Source organism: Spermophilus citellus, assembly GCF_964194105.1.
Source record: "Spermophilus citellus genome assembly, chromosome: 7".
In the NCBI taxonomy this organism is placed as follows: domain Eukaryota; kingdom Metazoa; phylum Chordata; class Mammalia; order Rodentia; family Sciuridae; genus Spermophilus; species Spermophilus citellus.
This window is the reverse complement of record NC_138188.1, coordinates 115,245,388-115,262,380: the sequence shown is the minus strand read 5'-3', so window position 1 is coordinate 115,262,380 and position 16,993 is coordinate 115,245,388. Positions and strand designations below refer to the sequence as shown.

The window sequence follows — 16,993 nt, the reverse complement described above, 5'->3', positions numbered from 1 at the left end:
AGGTGTGGATCTCTTATGATTTTGCACATTTGGCGTCCTGTAGACTTCTAGGATTTGGGATTTTGTTTCATTCTTCAAGTCTGGGAATTTTTCTCGTATTATTTCATTGAATAGATTGTTTATTCCTTTGGTTTGGAGCTCTGTGCCTTCCTGTATCCCAATGACTCTTAAGTTTGGTCTTTTAATGTTATCCCATATTTCTTGGATGTTCTGCTCATGGTTTCTTAGCAGACTTGCTGAGCTGTCTGTGTTCTTTTCAAGTTGAAATACTTTGTCTTCATTGTCTGATGTTCTATCTTCTAAGTGATCTACTCTGCTGGTAGTATTCTCAATTGAGTTTTTAAGTTGGTTTATTGCTTCCTGCATTTCTAGGATTTCTATTTGTTTGCTTTTATTACCTCTATCTCCCTGTGAAATTGATCTTTTACTTCCTGTATTTGTTTATGTAGTTCCTTGTCAGAGTGATCTTTCATTGTCTGATTTTGTTGTCTCATGTCTTCCTTGAGACTCCAGATCATCTGAAGCATGTATATCCTGAACTCTTTATCTGACATTCCATCTGTTGCAGCTATTACCTCTTCTAAAGTTGAGTTGACCTGCATTGCTTGTGGTCCTTTCTTTCCTTGTCTTTTCATACTGCTCGCGTTTCTTTCTGCTTGGTGAAACTGTTGTGTTTTTGAAATTTTCCCCCTATTTATTTATATTGCTCTTGTATAGTTGGGAAATCTCCCTTGCAGGGCGGGTAGTGGCTGTGCTCCTCCTCTAATTAGGGTGATCTGTCTACCACGCTGGTCGGTCGCAGGTCTGCCCACCCTGCTGGCGCGGGTGGTGGCTCTGCTCTGCCCCCACTCCAATTGTGGTGACGTAACTACCACGCCCTCGGGACGTTGGTCCTGATCCGGATGTGAGCGGCGGCTCTGCTCGGCCCCTACTCCAATTGGTGTGACGTGTCTACTACGGTGGCAGGCCTCTAGGCCTGTTCCGCCGGTGGGTCTCAGGTCTGCCTACCTTGCGGGCTCGGGCGGCAGTTCTGCTCAGCCCCCACTCCCAGTGGGGGTACCTGACTGCCTCTCCAACGGGTCGCTGGGCCTTTTCCGGACATGGGAGGCGGCTCTGCTCCACCCCCACTCCAACCAGTGTGACGTGACTGCCTCGGTGCTACTTGTCCACCACGCTGGCAGGCTACCGGGCCTGTCCTGCCAGTGGGTCGCAGGTCTGCCTACCTTGCAGGCTCAGACAGCGGCTCTGCACAGCCCCTACGCCAAATGGGGTGACTTGGCTACCACGCCGTCGGGTCACTGGTCCTGTTCTAGGCGTGGGCGGCTACTCTCTTCGGCCCCAGCTGCAGTTGGGGTGACGTGATACCACGCCGGCGGGTCACTTGGCCTGCTTTGGGCGCAGGCGGCAGCTCCACTCTGCCCCCCTGGCCCCCACAGCACCCAGCAGGACCCTGACCGAGAAGCAGTCACCGCAGGTTCCCCAGCCCTGGGCCAAAGCAGCTTCGGGAGCCAGAACCCAGCCTCTCCAATCCCGGCTCATGCTCCGCTAGGAGCAGGCTCCAAGGAGCAACCACCGCGGGTTCCCCTGCCCCAGGCCAAAGCAACTCCGGGAGCCAGAGCCCGGCCGCTCCAAGCTCTCCGAGCTCGGTGCACGCTCCGCTGGGAGCAGGCTCAAAGACGCAGTTCCCGCGGGCTCCCCAGCCCCGGGCCAAAACTGTTCCGGGAGTCAGAACCCAGCCGCCCCGAGCTCAGCGCACGCTCCATTGGAGCTGGCCTCAACACGCAGTCTCCGCAGGTTCCCCAGCCCTGGGCCAAAGCAGCTGCGGGAACCAGAATCCGGCCGCTCAGAGCCTGGCGCACGCCTTGCCAGGAGCGAGCCCCTAGGAGTATTCTCCACTGGTTCTCCAGTCCCAAGCCTGAGTGATCTGTCTGCAAGACACAGGCAAATACCAGCCTGAAATCACCTGTTCCGTAGCTGAATGAGCTGAGATCAGTAGAAAACAGGGATGATTACATCAGCTCTCCAAGATGGCGGCTGCTGTCCTCCTCCGTGGTCCGACCGGTGTCGAGAACCGAACTGGACCGCTTCTCTCCTCTGTCTCAAATCCGGAACTCAGCACTAAGCATGGCCATTGCACCACTGGCAGGAGCCCCCAGAATCCACATCGCTGCACCCCTGCTCCGGCACCTCGCCGCTTCCCAGCACGCGCCGCAGACTCCAGCTGCGGGCGCGACCCTCCGTGCGGAGAAATCGCCTGCATCCAAGCCCCCGCAGCTGAGCCTCGCGCGATGGAAATCCGTCCACTAGATTCTGGAGCACCTCAGTTTCACTGGAAATTACCAACAAGATAGCCTTCAGCTGTTTCACCTCGTCTTTCTCCCGCACAGTGACGCGGCGCACTGGGGTGATGCACTCCCTTCGCCGCCATCTTCCGAGTCCAAATAAAAACATTTTAAAAAAACACTACTATCTCCTTAAAGCAAGAAAGAGTCATAGACAAAGCACCACAAAAAATGTAACTGAGCCAAGCCACAACCCTAGCCTGGGACCCTGCCCTTTTCCCAATGTCACCCTAACGTAGGAGCCTTGAAATGTCTCTTTTAAAATCTTATTCAAAGGTCTACTGGAGGTTGTACAGAAACAACCAAAAAGTGCTAAAAAAGTAAGAGCAGTCCTCAGAGGAAAAGAAAGAAGGGGAGAGGAGGAGAAATGTGAGTGGAGACCAAAATCCCCAAAACACAAAGAACAAATTCTAAATTCTAATCTAATCTAAATCTAAAATGGCAATCAACAAAAATCAATGATTGGGATATGAATTCATTACAAGAGAAATTAACTTTATGGAAAAGTCTGATAAAGTATGTTAGGAAAGCTCAGAGAGATAGATGAATTAATGGATTTCTGTGAAAAGAAAAAAGTGAAGCCAGAGAACAAAAACAGGAAGAAATAAATCAAGTACAGGAAGATATTAAACAGAAAACATTCAGCATCCAAAAATGAAAAACACTGTGATTGAAATCACAAAACAGATGGCAGAAATCCTAGTCTAGATGAATTTGAAAGCTTCTAACTTAAATCACTTAAGTATTATCAGCACAAGAGACTGGAAAGCATGAGAGAGAAATAAGATGTGTATATAAGAGTTAAAATATTGTATAATTAGAAAAGTATGATTCTTTGGATCATTATTCCATTCCAATTCCTAATAGGAAAAGATAGAGTCACAACTACACATTATAGTGAATTTGCAGAGCAGGAGGTGGAAAGACAAAACATTTTTTTTTTAAGTTTCTATTAAGGTTACCGACAAAGAGTATTAAACTTACAGCAAACTTTCCATCATCAACAATTGATGCTAGAAGCCAATGGGATTTTATCTTATTACTGTTTGAATTGCAATTCAAGTGTAAAAGTGAAAGGAAGACATTTGCATGGATATCAAGATGAAGTGAATTAACTACCCACAGACACTCACAAAAATCAATAGAGATAATGGCTTAAAGGGAAGGTAAATTCAGAAGACCAAAATAGATACACATACAAGCAAAAACTACACACATTATTATAAAAATTGGTATGATTTAATGACTAACTATAAAATAACATTTATTTTAGAGAACAATTCATCAAAGTAGCTAAAAGAGTGGTAGAGTTTAATAGTCAATAAAATATCCTAGGGCCCATGAGCTATTTGGAAGACAGAAACACAAAAGTTATTTAGTAATCTATGTAATTATGAATGTATGTTTAAAAAAATAAAGGCAATCACTAAAGAAATAGAAATAAAGCCTAAGTTTATAACCTAGCCAAATAATTTTTTAAAAAGGAAAGAAACTTTAATAATTCAACAGAAAATAGAAAAAAGAAGAGAAGCACAAGTAGATGAAAAAAATACAAGCCACAATGGTAAAAACAAATCCAGGACACATCAGCAACGTATTACAATACAAATTTTCAAATGAATCTTAAAACTCTAGTACTGTGCTACCAATCAGTTCATTTTTACCTCTCCTCTATTCTCCTATAGTTTGGTAAAAGAGGGTGTCATGTTTTGATCTGAAATATCCCCCTCAAAGCTCTTGCAATGATTTGGCCTCTTACCTCATTATGGATTAATTCATTTGCTGGATTAATCCATTGATAGCTAATGGATTCTGGCTAGTGATTTCAGGGGGTATGTGGCTGGAGGAGGCAGACTGCTGGGGATATGATCTTGGACTATATTTGTACCTGGCGCATGTGCACCTTTCTCCCTATGTATATCTCTCTTTCTGTCTCTGCTTTCTGCTCCCATAAACTCATGGGCATTTCTCTGCCATGCCTATCCACCATGATGTTTTGTCTCACCTCAGGCCCAAAAGCAATGGAATTGTCTGACTATGGACTTAACCTCTGAAATTGTGAGTCTAAAATAAAATTTTCTTCCTCTAAGTTGGTCTTGTCAAGTATTTTGGTAAGAGCAATGAAAAGCTAACGAACAGTGAGAAAACCAAAAGTAACAAGGAAATTAATTTCTATGAACCAGACAAATAACACTAGGTAAACAGTACCATTTGTGAATTCCTCTTGAACTCTCAGCTTCTTTCGGACTTCTTCAGTTTGCCCAGTTACTGCCCCTCCTTCCACATACCCAGTTTATGTTCCATATTGATGTATACAGCTATGCCTTTCACAGGACATAGGAAATTGATTTTCAAGTGACCTTGAGCCTTAATGCATACCAAACACATCTCAGGAAAGATGAGATTAACAGCAGATTTTTAACTCTACACAAGGCCCTGGCCCTACCCTCCTGCTGAGGCACACCAGCCAGAGGAGCAGCAGCAGTATAAGGTGTGGTGAGGCCTGATCCTCCAATATTGACCCTCTTAAATCCTATTGCAGAATCTTCAGAGCTTCATCCCTTGTTTAAAGTTAAAAAACAACATTTACTCTTATTAGTCCTAGCCATAAAGACAATCATTTTTTAAAGCAGAGACCCTAATGATCGATGTCAGTGATGTTATACTTAAAAATTATTCCTAGTATCATCACAGATCCATAACAGGGGGAAGCATCATGATTCTTGGTTATGAAGCTAGTTTAAGTAGAGAGGAGACCCCAAAAAATCTAGGTACCCAAAGCTTGTAACTCAATAAGTGATTATGGATTTTACAAAGGTGTTTGCCGCATTGCAAAGACACTCCTACAGTCTAATTCTCAAAAGGTTTTTTTTTGTTTTGTTTTGTTTTGTTTTTAATCTCTCCCTCTATGGGCTTCAGGTCACTGTGTCTTAACTGCAGTTCTATAGTTGAGGGATGAAAAAAAAATGCATCTCTTTAAAAAGCTGAAGAGGATAAAACCACTCCCCTCACTGCCCCACCATTCTGCACATGTGTGTGCAAACATACACACACACATACACACACAGAAGGACACAGTCTCCTGCCTACAATACTGTGGCAGACTTCCTGAAATTTTCTTCTTCCTGGACATTTGGAAATTAACTCTAGTACAAATATTTGAACTCTACAGTTTTTGTGTGATTATTTTCTGAATTATGACCTTTTCAATATAACATGTAATAGTAAATAGTAAATAAAATATATACAAATATATATATATATATGTATATATATATATATATGTAACCTTTATGTATAAAGGTTATATTATTATATTACAATATATACCACATTCAGCTGCTTATTTAATGACTGATTGAGTCCTTAAATTAAAACTATACTAATTAATTAATGCTATTTAATTAAATTAATACTATATTAATACTATCTCTGTGTTTTAGCTTTTATTGCTTTTGAAATTTTACCTTAAATAGCTTATCTCTGTAATTACTCAAAACAATCTGTTATCTTTCTTTTTCTTATTTTGATTTTAGGTTTTAAAATGAATTCACAATAACTAGACACAAAGGATTGTTCAAACTATGACACACTAAAATTGAGTGCTTGTTATTTTACTGAAAATGTTTTTATTTTTAGATATTATTCTGAGCAGTAACTGCTGAAAAATGTGTTAGTGCTTCTTTAGTATATGAATGTGTACTTAGATCTGAGTATGCTCAGGAGTAAAATTGTAATTTTATTTTTAATCGACATATGGCAATTTGACATATTTATGGAGTACAGTGTGACATTTTAATTCACAATCACAATGTGTAATGATCAATTCAGGGTAGTTGGCACATCATCATCACAGATATTTGTCATTTCTTTTTGTTGGGAACATTTAAACTATAATGACTTTAATTATAATATGAATGACAGATATATTACTAATAAGCAAGTAAATTTATCAGAGATGCATTTAACTGAATAGTGAAAGAGCCTAATAAAACTGTTTGATAACTAGTTTACAGTCAAGTAGAATTATGTGAACTTCCTATATAACTTTAATTTATTGATCATAGAAAGTAGAAATATTCAACCACAATTTTTTGTTGTTGCTGTACTTGCCAATTCCATTTATATACAGTACTCAACCGTCCAAAAGTAAACAATGTGCTGCTTGCATATACAAACATATTTGGTAATTATTTTTAAAAAACATATTCAGTAACAAAGGAATGATACAAAAAATATGATAATGGTTTCTTGGGATGGTGATGAGGGCCAGGAAGCGGGATGAGATGGGAGAATGGTGTTTACAAATAAAATGATAGGAATATTGTATTTCTTAAACTGGGTTGCAAATAAAAATTTGCTTTTTGAAGTGTTGTTTTATCATTTTTGGTATTTTATCCATATTTTACATGAAATTTTTATTTATATATAACAGCAGAATGCATTACAATTCTTATGACACATAGAGAACACAATTTTTCATATCTCTGGTTGTATACAAAGTATATTCACACCAATTCGTGTCTTCATACATGTACTTTGGATAATAATGATCCTCACATTCCACCATCATTAATTACCCCCATGCCCCCTCCCCTCCCCTCCATCTCCTCTGCCCTATCTAGAGTTCGTCTATTCCTCTCATGCTCCTTCTTCCTATCCCACTATGAATCAGCCTCCTTATATCAAATAAAACATTTGGCATTTGTTTATTTGGGATTGGCTAATTTCACTTAGCATTATCTTCTCTAACTTCATCCATTTACCTGCAAATGCCATGATTTTAATCTCTTTACTGATGAGTAATATTCCATTGTGTATATCTGCCACATTTTTTAATCCATTCAGGCATCTAGGTTGGTTCCACAGTTTAGCTATAGTGAATTGTGTTGCTATAAACATTAATGTGGCTGTGTCCCTGTAACATGATTTTTAAGGAATTATTTTTCTTTTTTCATGAGCTGGCAACTCCCATATAAGAAACGAGAAATTGTGTGGTACAACATTAGGTACAGATATATCCTATCAATGTATAACTGATTATTTTGAGAGTGAGACAAGCATCAGAATAGCATTAAGAACTTTAAGATATGTCAATGTTCATAATGTGGTCCTTGCTGCTATGTAATTTTGTCAGTTTTAGATTCAAAAGGGGCATTAGCCAAGATTGTGACCAACACCCTTGTTTGAAAAGTCCAGAAAGAAATTCAAGAAGGGGAAGTGATTTGTCCAAAGGGCTATCTAGATACTACCTAAAATTCAAATACTACCAAAACATCCCTGCCTCTAATCCAGAGCTCATTCCATAAAGTCACAGGGCTTTTTAATTAAGAAGTTGTTTTGAAAATATAACTTTTTAGGTGCCACGCAGATTTAAACACAAACAAAAACATAACCTATCCTGAAAATTTTCCACAACAGGACAAATATTACACCCAGGAAGACTGAAGCATTTTCTTTCTTAAGCCATCTTTTGTGCTGGAGACAGGGGTAACAGAAAAGGAAAAACATCTTCTCCTTGAATTAAACAAGTAAAATTCTAAAGATTAGGGTACCCTCTAGATGTGGAAGCCAGAAACAGAGGACTTACAACACACAGAGTACCTGGCTCTTTTTCATGCCATAGACCACGATCTTTAGCAGTCTGAATTATAAAATCTTTATAACAGCGCTGAAAACTGGATTCAAAAACACAAAATAACTTAAACTTTCAAGTTGCTTCTTTAGAATAATGGCTTGTCCATTATCTCTCAATGCCAGTTTTCTCTCTCTCTCTCTCTCTCTCTCTCTCTCTCTCTCTCTCTCACACACACACACACACACACACACACATACATACACACACACTCACACACACACTACAAGGTACTTACTGAGCTGTAGAGATAGCCTTCGCCATTCATGGCCACATAGAGGCTGGCTTTCACCCCTTGGATGGCCACCACGCGCAGGCCCACTGGAATTAGATTGAAGAGGGCTAAAGTAACAAAAAGAAGACAGACAAGAAAGGGTCAGTGACCTTTTGAATAAACTGCCTTGCTACTCTCAATGATTCTTTTGAAAACTGAAGATTTAATAAAGAAATTTGGTAGGAAAAAAAAAAGAAAACAAGAGACAGGGACAGAGACACAGGTGAGACAGAAATTCTAAGAACAAGAAGAACTGGTTTATTCTCCTCTCATCTCTGACCACCAATAACTGCCCATATAACTTCAGGTACCTTTTATAACTCATCTAAAATAAAGGGGTCAGATCAGAAGATCTCTAAGGACCCCACTTGAATCTAAACTACTAGGATCCCTGCTCCTCACAATGAACACATCCCTAAAAGGAAACGGAAATAGGCTTGTGCTCTCTAAATATTTGAGTTGCCCATTGCTAAAAAAAAAAACAAAAAAAAAAAAACAAAAAACAACAACAAAAAAAAACCCACAGTTAGCACTCCATATGTCCACCCAGAGAAAAAATTCACACACCAGAAAAATATAAAGCAGATAATCTATGTTTCTTTTAACAAGGTATTGCTATGAATTACATTGCTGGCACTATTTCAGTTACTTTTGAGATTACAAAATGAGCATAAGCAGAAAGCACTACCCCTACTCTGAAAAGATTTGCATTACATATAGGGAAAAAGCCATCATATAGTTAAGCTCTGTAGGTGGTATTACAGATATGAATTAAATATCTCATGACTGCATGCGTAAGTGAATATCTCTGCAATTCACTTTAATATCCTGACTCAGAAGTCCTTATCCACCTTTTCTATTGATAAAATCCCCATCAGTTTTGGTCTTCTCAGTTTTGAATATAAGATGCACATAAATTAACATAAAAGCTACCATTAACCAGGAGTGCTTCTTTTTTCTGGGTTCTCTCAACTTGGGATAATAAACCACTTACACACAAACACACATGTATAGATGCACACACAGTCACACACACAACACAACACAACACCGTATTTGTATTTCAATCAAATGTTCATTTGAAAGTTTTAGAGGATCAAGCCTTAGACCACACATTCCATGTATCAGGATTTCATTGCTAGCTGTCCTTTTTGAATTAGGATCTTTGGCTCTTTGGACTTGTTTCCTCATTTGCAATAAAAGTGCAGAATACATCTTAGAAGTTGCTTAAGGATTAATTGTTGGCTCAATTTAGATTTGAACTAGTTATTTTCGTGTTCTTTCCATTGTCCTTGTGCTACTGAAATTGCTTAAGAAATATAAGACCTTCAAATCTACTTGTGGAGGAAAAGCTAAGACATATGGAATAACCTGATACAGTGTATAATTTACTTCTATAATTAAATGTAATATATGCATTCTATATATATTTCTATTTTCCAGAAGTTCAGGGAAATGGAAGATCTGCATGGCCTCAAGTACTCAGGAAATGCTTCACACAGACTGGGGACCTGAGTTGACACTTGGGACAGAAGTTGAGGGAGCAAAGAACAGAAAGACAGTTTAGTGGGGCAGGAGTTTTGCAGACTTGTGGATTTGTGCAGGAAATGATGGGCAGGTTGGAAGCTTCATATTAGGGAGAAATGAGAAGGAATGCCATATAGATAAAGTAAGGATAAACAACTAAGAGCGTATTCCTCTAAATGTAAAGATTTAGACTTTGTCAAATGGGCAAGAAGATGTGTGACCTATAAACACTAGAGCAGCAACACAGATTTTAAAATTGTGAAAGATTTGTAGATAACATAGTTGCTACACAAACCACTCAGAGTGATGGGACTTTGAGCCATTCATTTAATCTCACTAACTGAGTTTTCCTATCCGTAAAATGGGCAGAGTTTGCTTACTTTTACTGTATAGAGTTTATAGAAGACCCAAATGCATTATCGTGCTTCCAAAAATGTTTTATAACACAGATGTGCCCTTTATAAAAAAAAAAAAGTTGACATTAATGATTGCTACTTCTGATTGGTAAATAAGGTTATCATGAGATTAATGTAAAACCTGATATATTTCATCAGTAGTATTTTTGAGTATATATTCAGCAACTCACTTAATGCTACAAAAGGGAATAGTTTATATTTGTGCATCATTTAATTTTCAAAGTGCTGATCTCATCAATTGTATTTAATCCTCAACCATAAATGTTAGGGAGAGTTTAGGACAGAATAATGACTACTTTAACTTTAGAAGAACAAACAGATTCAGGGAGGTAACTCAGGTAAAACCATGTCTGAACAAAGAGTTTTTAGCTCTCTAAGATGCTTATGTTAAAATACCATATTTTATCCTCCTATCCTCTTAATTTCTCCAAATACCTATTCTTACTTTCTCACAAATAGGTGATTTAGCTAGTTTCCCCTACATATTCTATAGCTAAAGGTAGCTCCTATGGACTCAATACTGACCAGTGAGATGGGTCTTTAGAACTCTGAAGAATCCCTCCTAAAATACAGTTTATAAACCAGACATGGTGGAACATGCTTATAATCCCAGTGGGAAGTTGAGTTAGGAGGATCACAAGTTCAAAGTCAGTCTCAGCAACTTAGCCAAGCCCTAAACAACTTAGTGAGATCCTGTCTTAAAATAAATAAATAAATAGGGCTGGGATGTGGCTCAGTGGTTAAGTTTCCCTGGGTTCAATTCTTCACAAGGTTATACCGTGTAAATAAAAGCAGACACTGGAAAATATCAGTTTCAATGATAATTTTGTAAGAAGGGATAAGGAAATCTAAAATTGTGTCTAATATCTTTCTAAAGGAAATACTTCCCTGGACAAATCATGCAGCTGAAAGAGAAAGAAAAAGCAACTCTAATGATTTTTCTACGTGAAGAGTTTAAGGAAGCTACTAAGGTTAGTCAGGGATAAAAACAAGAATCTGTGTAAAAGTTTTCTATAAAACACAAGGTGATAATGGCTTTCAGACTCCGTGCTTCAGGGAGACTCACCAAATTCTCTTTTTAAAAAAATCAAGCAAATAATTTGAAATGAGACTTTTTAGTAGAAAAAGATGAAAGCACTTCTCTTCAAGGGAGTCCTTATCTGCTTCTTAAAATGCCCCAAAGTGGCCAGGGACTTAGTCTAATCTATTCTTTGTCTCCAGTGTAGCACACTCTGTCTCTAGCTCACAGAAGCTAGAGACAATTTTATTACTCAAGGAGAACTCCTCCTGAGTCAGGTCTCCCTCTTTATCCTGAATGCCACTGTCTCAGCCGCATACAGTGACTGGACTACTTGACTCCACACCTCCCATCTACTCTCACCAGTTCCCTGCCAACAAGCTCTGGAGATTCCTCCTTGTCCACATACCCTTAACCCACATTTGCAGCCTATCACCTGTCACCTTTTTCATCCATCCTAACTAGCATCAGAGAGTATTTGCTGTTTCCTAAGTTCCCACTGATTTTTAACTAGGCTTGATTTTTGTCCCCCTATCTCTTTCTGGAAAGTCTATCTTCCCACTTGAAAAGGAGTAAACTCTTTTCATCATTTAAGGCCTAACTTATTTAACTCCCCAATCCCCTCCGAGGCAGCAGTTCCTTTTCCAGAATTGTCTATTTTATGTACATATCTCTACACTGACATTTGAAAAAGGGTATTAGAGTTACGAGTTATTATTTTTCATATCTGTCTTCATCTCTACAATGCAAGACTCATCTAGACCTGTTATAAATACATTGCTTATATTTTATATATATATATTATATTATATTTAATGAATGTTATTGATTATATTGTCATAAAAGGACATGTTATTTCCAGGAAATTAGGCTTCCTTATTGGAATAAAAGAGATTTTCTAAATAAAAATGAAATTTAAAACTTAAAAGTTAGCCTGACATTTAAGTTTCTGTACAGTCACAGCATACCCTTCTGCCACACGGCAGTCTTCACTCTAATAGATTATTTCCTCCTTCTAGTAATTTGATCTTCTTCCTCCCCTCTGAACTCCATGTTTCCGCATACTTGGTTACCTCTGGTTCATGTTATTCTCCTCATATGGAGATAAGAAGAAACCCATTGAAACCCCTGCAATGCTTGAAATGACACACCAAACACCAGGTTGCTTATCAGCTGCCTTGCTCCTGAATCTAGACTCTATTTATCACCATTTGGAATTGTTTTCCTTTAAAATAAAAGGAATTATTTTGTTTATTCTCCCAACTACAATTAGATTGTAAGCTCCCTCCAAACAAGGATCACATCTAAATCACACTTGCATAATATGGGGTTGATGGGGAAAAGAGAAAGAAAGATTAAAAATGTGCAGAGAGCATGTATTCTATTTATATTCAGGACCCCAGTCAAATGAAGACTACACTTACATGCACACTAGAATCCAAGTATCTAAACTGACATTTGAGAATCTTCTCCGTCTCATCCTTTCCAAAACGAGCATCTCATTCTAAACTTTTTCATAATGTTGACACTTAACATTTTGAAAAAATGAAATAATAGAGCGGGAGCTGTCTATATTCATAAGCAAACTCAAACATGACACTACATGCAGAAAGGGTACGGAAAAAGACAGTGAAGGGAAATGACAGTTTTTTCAAATGGTGTGTGGGAACAGTAGATACCCATAAGCAAAAGAATGAAATTAGCCTAAATCTTACACCACACATAAAATCAAGTCAAAATGAATTACAGACTTAAAAGTGAGATTTGAAACTATAAAACTCCTAGAAGAACACATAGAAGAAAAACTTCTTAACATTGGTCTTGGCAATGATCTCTTGTATATAACATGAAAGCATATGCAATGAAAGCAAAACTAAAAAAAAAATGGTACTTCATCTAATTTTGAAAATTATGAGTAGTAATGAAAACAATCAACCGAGGCAACATGGAGAGCAGAAGAAAACATTTACAAATCATATGTGATAAAGGATTAATGTAAAAAATATATAATGTCACAACTCAATTGTAAAATAAATAAATAGCCCAAGGCAAATGTAGGCAAAGTACTTAAGCAGACATTTCCCTAAAGATTAGATAGATAGATAATAGATAGATGATAGATAGATAGATAGATAGATATTGGAAAAAATATACTTTGGGAGGGAGATATATATACAAAAAGTATATGAAAAGATACTCAATGTCACTAATCATCAGAGAATTATGAGCTGTGATGCTAAAATAAGTATATACCTATATTTTTAAAAGATTAATTTTCTTTTTGTTATCAGGGATTGACCACTGAGGGCACAGAGGGCACTTAACCACTGAGCCACATCCCCAGTCCTTTTTATTTTTTATTTTTTATTTTGAGACAAGGTCATGCTAGGTTGCTTAGGGCCTTGCTAAGCTGCTGAGGATGGCCTCCAACTTGTGATCTTCCTGAATCAGCTTCGCAAGCCCCTGGAATCACAAACAGGCATTACCTTGCCTGGCAAAAGATTCATTTTGATTAATCATGCTACAGGAAAAATTAAATTATCCTTCCATATTTCCTACAGAAAGTGCAGTATACAATTGTCACTATATGAAAAACATTCAAATACTATATACAAAACAATGGAAAACAAATTTGTAGTCATCAAGTAATCAGTAAAAACATTTTTCTGGATTTCTATAATCTTTGTGGTAGTTTACAATTTTTAAAATATAATTTTTCTAATTTTTTTCTTACTCTAGATACTAATATTTGTACCAAATTTTAATTTATTATTTTTCTCAAGGGGATCCCCAAACTATATAAGCTTTAGGACCTACAAAACCTAAGTCAGGCTAAGATTGAAATTTAAATGGAAGTACAAAAAGAAAAGTAACAAGTGAGAAAGTAAAAACTAAAGATATTATACATATTGAATGCCTACCTTTTTTCTAGATATTTTGACATGCAAAAATGTCATTTTATTATAAATTCAGTAATTTAACTGTTGAGCTTTGTCTCAGGGTATATAAAAGACCTAACTTCTTTTGGGACTACAAAGAGAATAAATGAGGAAATGAAAGGTGACTTTGTAAACTCTGTAGGAACACTCTTGGCCTTAGTCCACTGAACTCTCAGAGCTTTGGAAAGATCTCTACAACTTCCCTGGTTCAGAAGTCATCTGTTCTTTCCATAAATACTTACTGAGTCCTTACTGTAAACCAAATGACACATTTATGCTATGGAAGGAGTAGTGAATTTTTTTTTTTTTATTGGTTGTTCACAACGTTACAAAGCACTTGACATATCATACTTCATACATTAGACTGAAGTGGGTTATGAACTCCCAATTTTACCCCAAATGCAGATTGCAGAGTCACATCGGTTACACATCCACAATTTTACATAATGCCCTATTGGTAATTGTTGTACTCTGCTCCCTTTCCTATCCCCCACTATCCCCCTCCCCTCCCCTTTACTCTCTCTACCCCATCTACTGTAATCCATCTCCCTCCTTATTTATTTTCCCATTCCCCACCCAGCCTCTTATATGTAATTTTGTATAGCAATGAGGGTCTCCCTTCATTTCCATGCAATTTTCCTCATCTCTCCCTTTCCCTCCCATCTCATGTCACTGATTAATGTTACTCTTTTCTTCCTATTCTTCCTCCCTGCTCTGTTCATATTTGCTCTCATTATATCAAAGAAGACATTTGGCACTTGTTTTTTAGGGATTGGCTAGCTTCACTAAGCATAATCTGCTCTAGTGCTGTCCATTTCCCTGCAAATTCTATGATTTTGTCATTTTTTATTGCTGCATAGTACTCCATTGTGTATAGATGCCACATTTTTTTTTATCCATTCATCTACTGAGGGGCATCTGGGTTGGTTCCACAGTCTAGCAATTGTGAATTGTGCTGCTATGAACATCGATGTGGCAGTATCCCTGTAGCATGCTCTTTTAAGGTCTTCAGGGAATAGTCCAAGAAGGGCAATAGCAGGGTCAAATGGTGGTTCCATTCCCATCTTTCCCAGGAATCTCCAAACTGCTTTCCAAATTGGCCGCACCAATTTGCAGTCCCACCAGCAATGTACAAGTGTACCCTTTTCTCCACAACCTCTCCAGCACTTGTTGTTGTTTGACTTCATAGTGGCTGCCAATCTTACTGGAGTGAAATGGTATCTTAGGGTGGTTTTGATTTGCATTTCTCTGACTGCTAGAGATGGTGAGCATTTTTTCATGTACTTATTGATTGATTGTATATCCTCCTCTGTGAGGTGTCTGTTCAGGTCGTTTGCCCATTTGTTGACTGGGTTATTTGTTATCTTATTGTCTAATTTTTTGAGTTCTTTGTATACTCTGGATATTAGGGCTCTATCTGAAGTGTGAGGAGTAAAGATTTGTTCCCAGGATAGCATCTTCAACAAATGGTGTTGGGAAAACTGGAAATCCATATGCAACAAAATGAAACTGAATCCCTTTCTCTCGCCATGCACAAAAGTTAACTCAAAATGGATCAGGGAACTTGATATCAAACCAGAGACTCTGCGTCTGATAGAAGAAAAAGTTGGATCCGATCTACAGATTGTGGGGTCGGGCTCCAAATTCCTTAATAGGACACCCATAGCACAAGAGTTAACAACAAGAATCAACAAATGGGACTTAATTAAACTTAAAAGTTTTTTCTCAGCAAGAGAAACAATAAGAGAGGTAAACAGGGAGCCTACATCCTAGGAGTAGTGAATTTGACAGACAAGATCCCTGGTGAACACACCTTCATCTGTAAATCGTTCTGTTGCCACGTTCAAGGCAACAAAAAATTTATTATATTATTCACGTTTCCTAGCTTGGTGTCTCCGTCTGAGAAGCCGTTATTCAATATTTGCTGAATAAATAAATGAGTCAGCTTTCTCTTTAAGCTTGCTTATTTGTAGTTTTTCTAGGTCATATTTCCATAATTGAGCATGTTAGAAAAACTGAAGAGAATGTTTACCACACACAGAATGTATTCAAATATAGACTCTTATAAAACAGCCAGAAAATGTACAGGGTCTGAGATGGCAGAAACATAGTATAGCTGACCCGAGGCTGCTGAGAGAGTGTGAGAAACAGAGAGACAGAAAAGATGGGGCGGGGGGAGATGGATGCAGAGTGATGCAGGACTGGAGGAAATAAAGAAAAAGAGAAAAGTTGGAGATACCAATCCAACCAAGATATCAGACATCATGTAAAATGATATTATATTGGACTGGAAAAAAAGTACTTTGGATAAATGTTATGCTCTATTCAACTTAATTTCCACCCATTTGTTATCCACATCAAGTGTGACAAAAAGGTGACTCTCAATCCAAAACTTAAGAAACAACAACATGGCAAGTCTTTGAAGGGACAAAGAAGAGAGGGAAAGAAGGAAAGTTCATTTTGACATGCCTCTGGATGATGCAAACTCAAAGCATCCCCAAATAATTTCTTAAGAACAGATCCTTTATTGCTTATAGTAATGAAGATGTATTTATAAAGTAAGTTAGATTTTAAATTTCTGGGGTTGAATTTTTTTGAATGGGCAATGAAAATTTTCAACCTATGACCCATTAAAACCCCAAGTGGAAAATGTTGAGAGAGAATGATATTTGGGTTTATATTCTGTGTACTTTCAATGTCAGATTCCCTTAAAAATTCAATATCATCTCCCACATTTCAACATGTTCTCTATAGAGATATGATGTTAAAGTGTGAATAACAAATCATATGACACAAAATCTTAACCTAAAAAGAAGTGGATACAGGACTATTTTTCCCTGTC

At 37.9% G+C, this 16,993-nt stretch overlaps 1 protein-coding gene across 3 annotated transcripts in view; it reads right to left on the bottom strand.

Annotated features, from left to right (window-relative positions):
• FGF12 (fibroblast growth factor 12) overlaps window positions 1-16,993 on the bottom strand; it is a 544,642-nt gene that overhangs the window by 161,431 nt on the left and 366,218 nt on the right. For all 3 annotated transcript variants that reach the window (XM_081302066.1, XM_081302065.1, XM_081302064.1), the window contains one exon: window positions 8,216-8,319. In XM_081302066.1, the coding sequence (XP_081158192.1) occupies window positions 8,216-8,319 (104 nt within the window). The remainder of the gene's footprint in view (window positions 1-8,215; window positions 8,320-16,993) is intronic.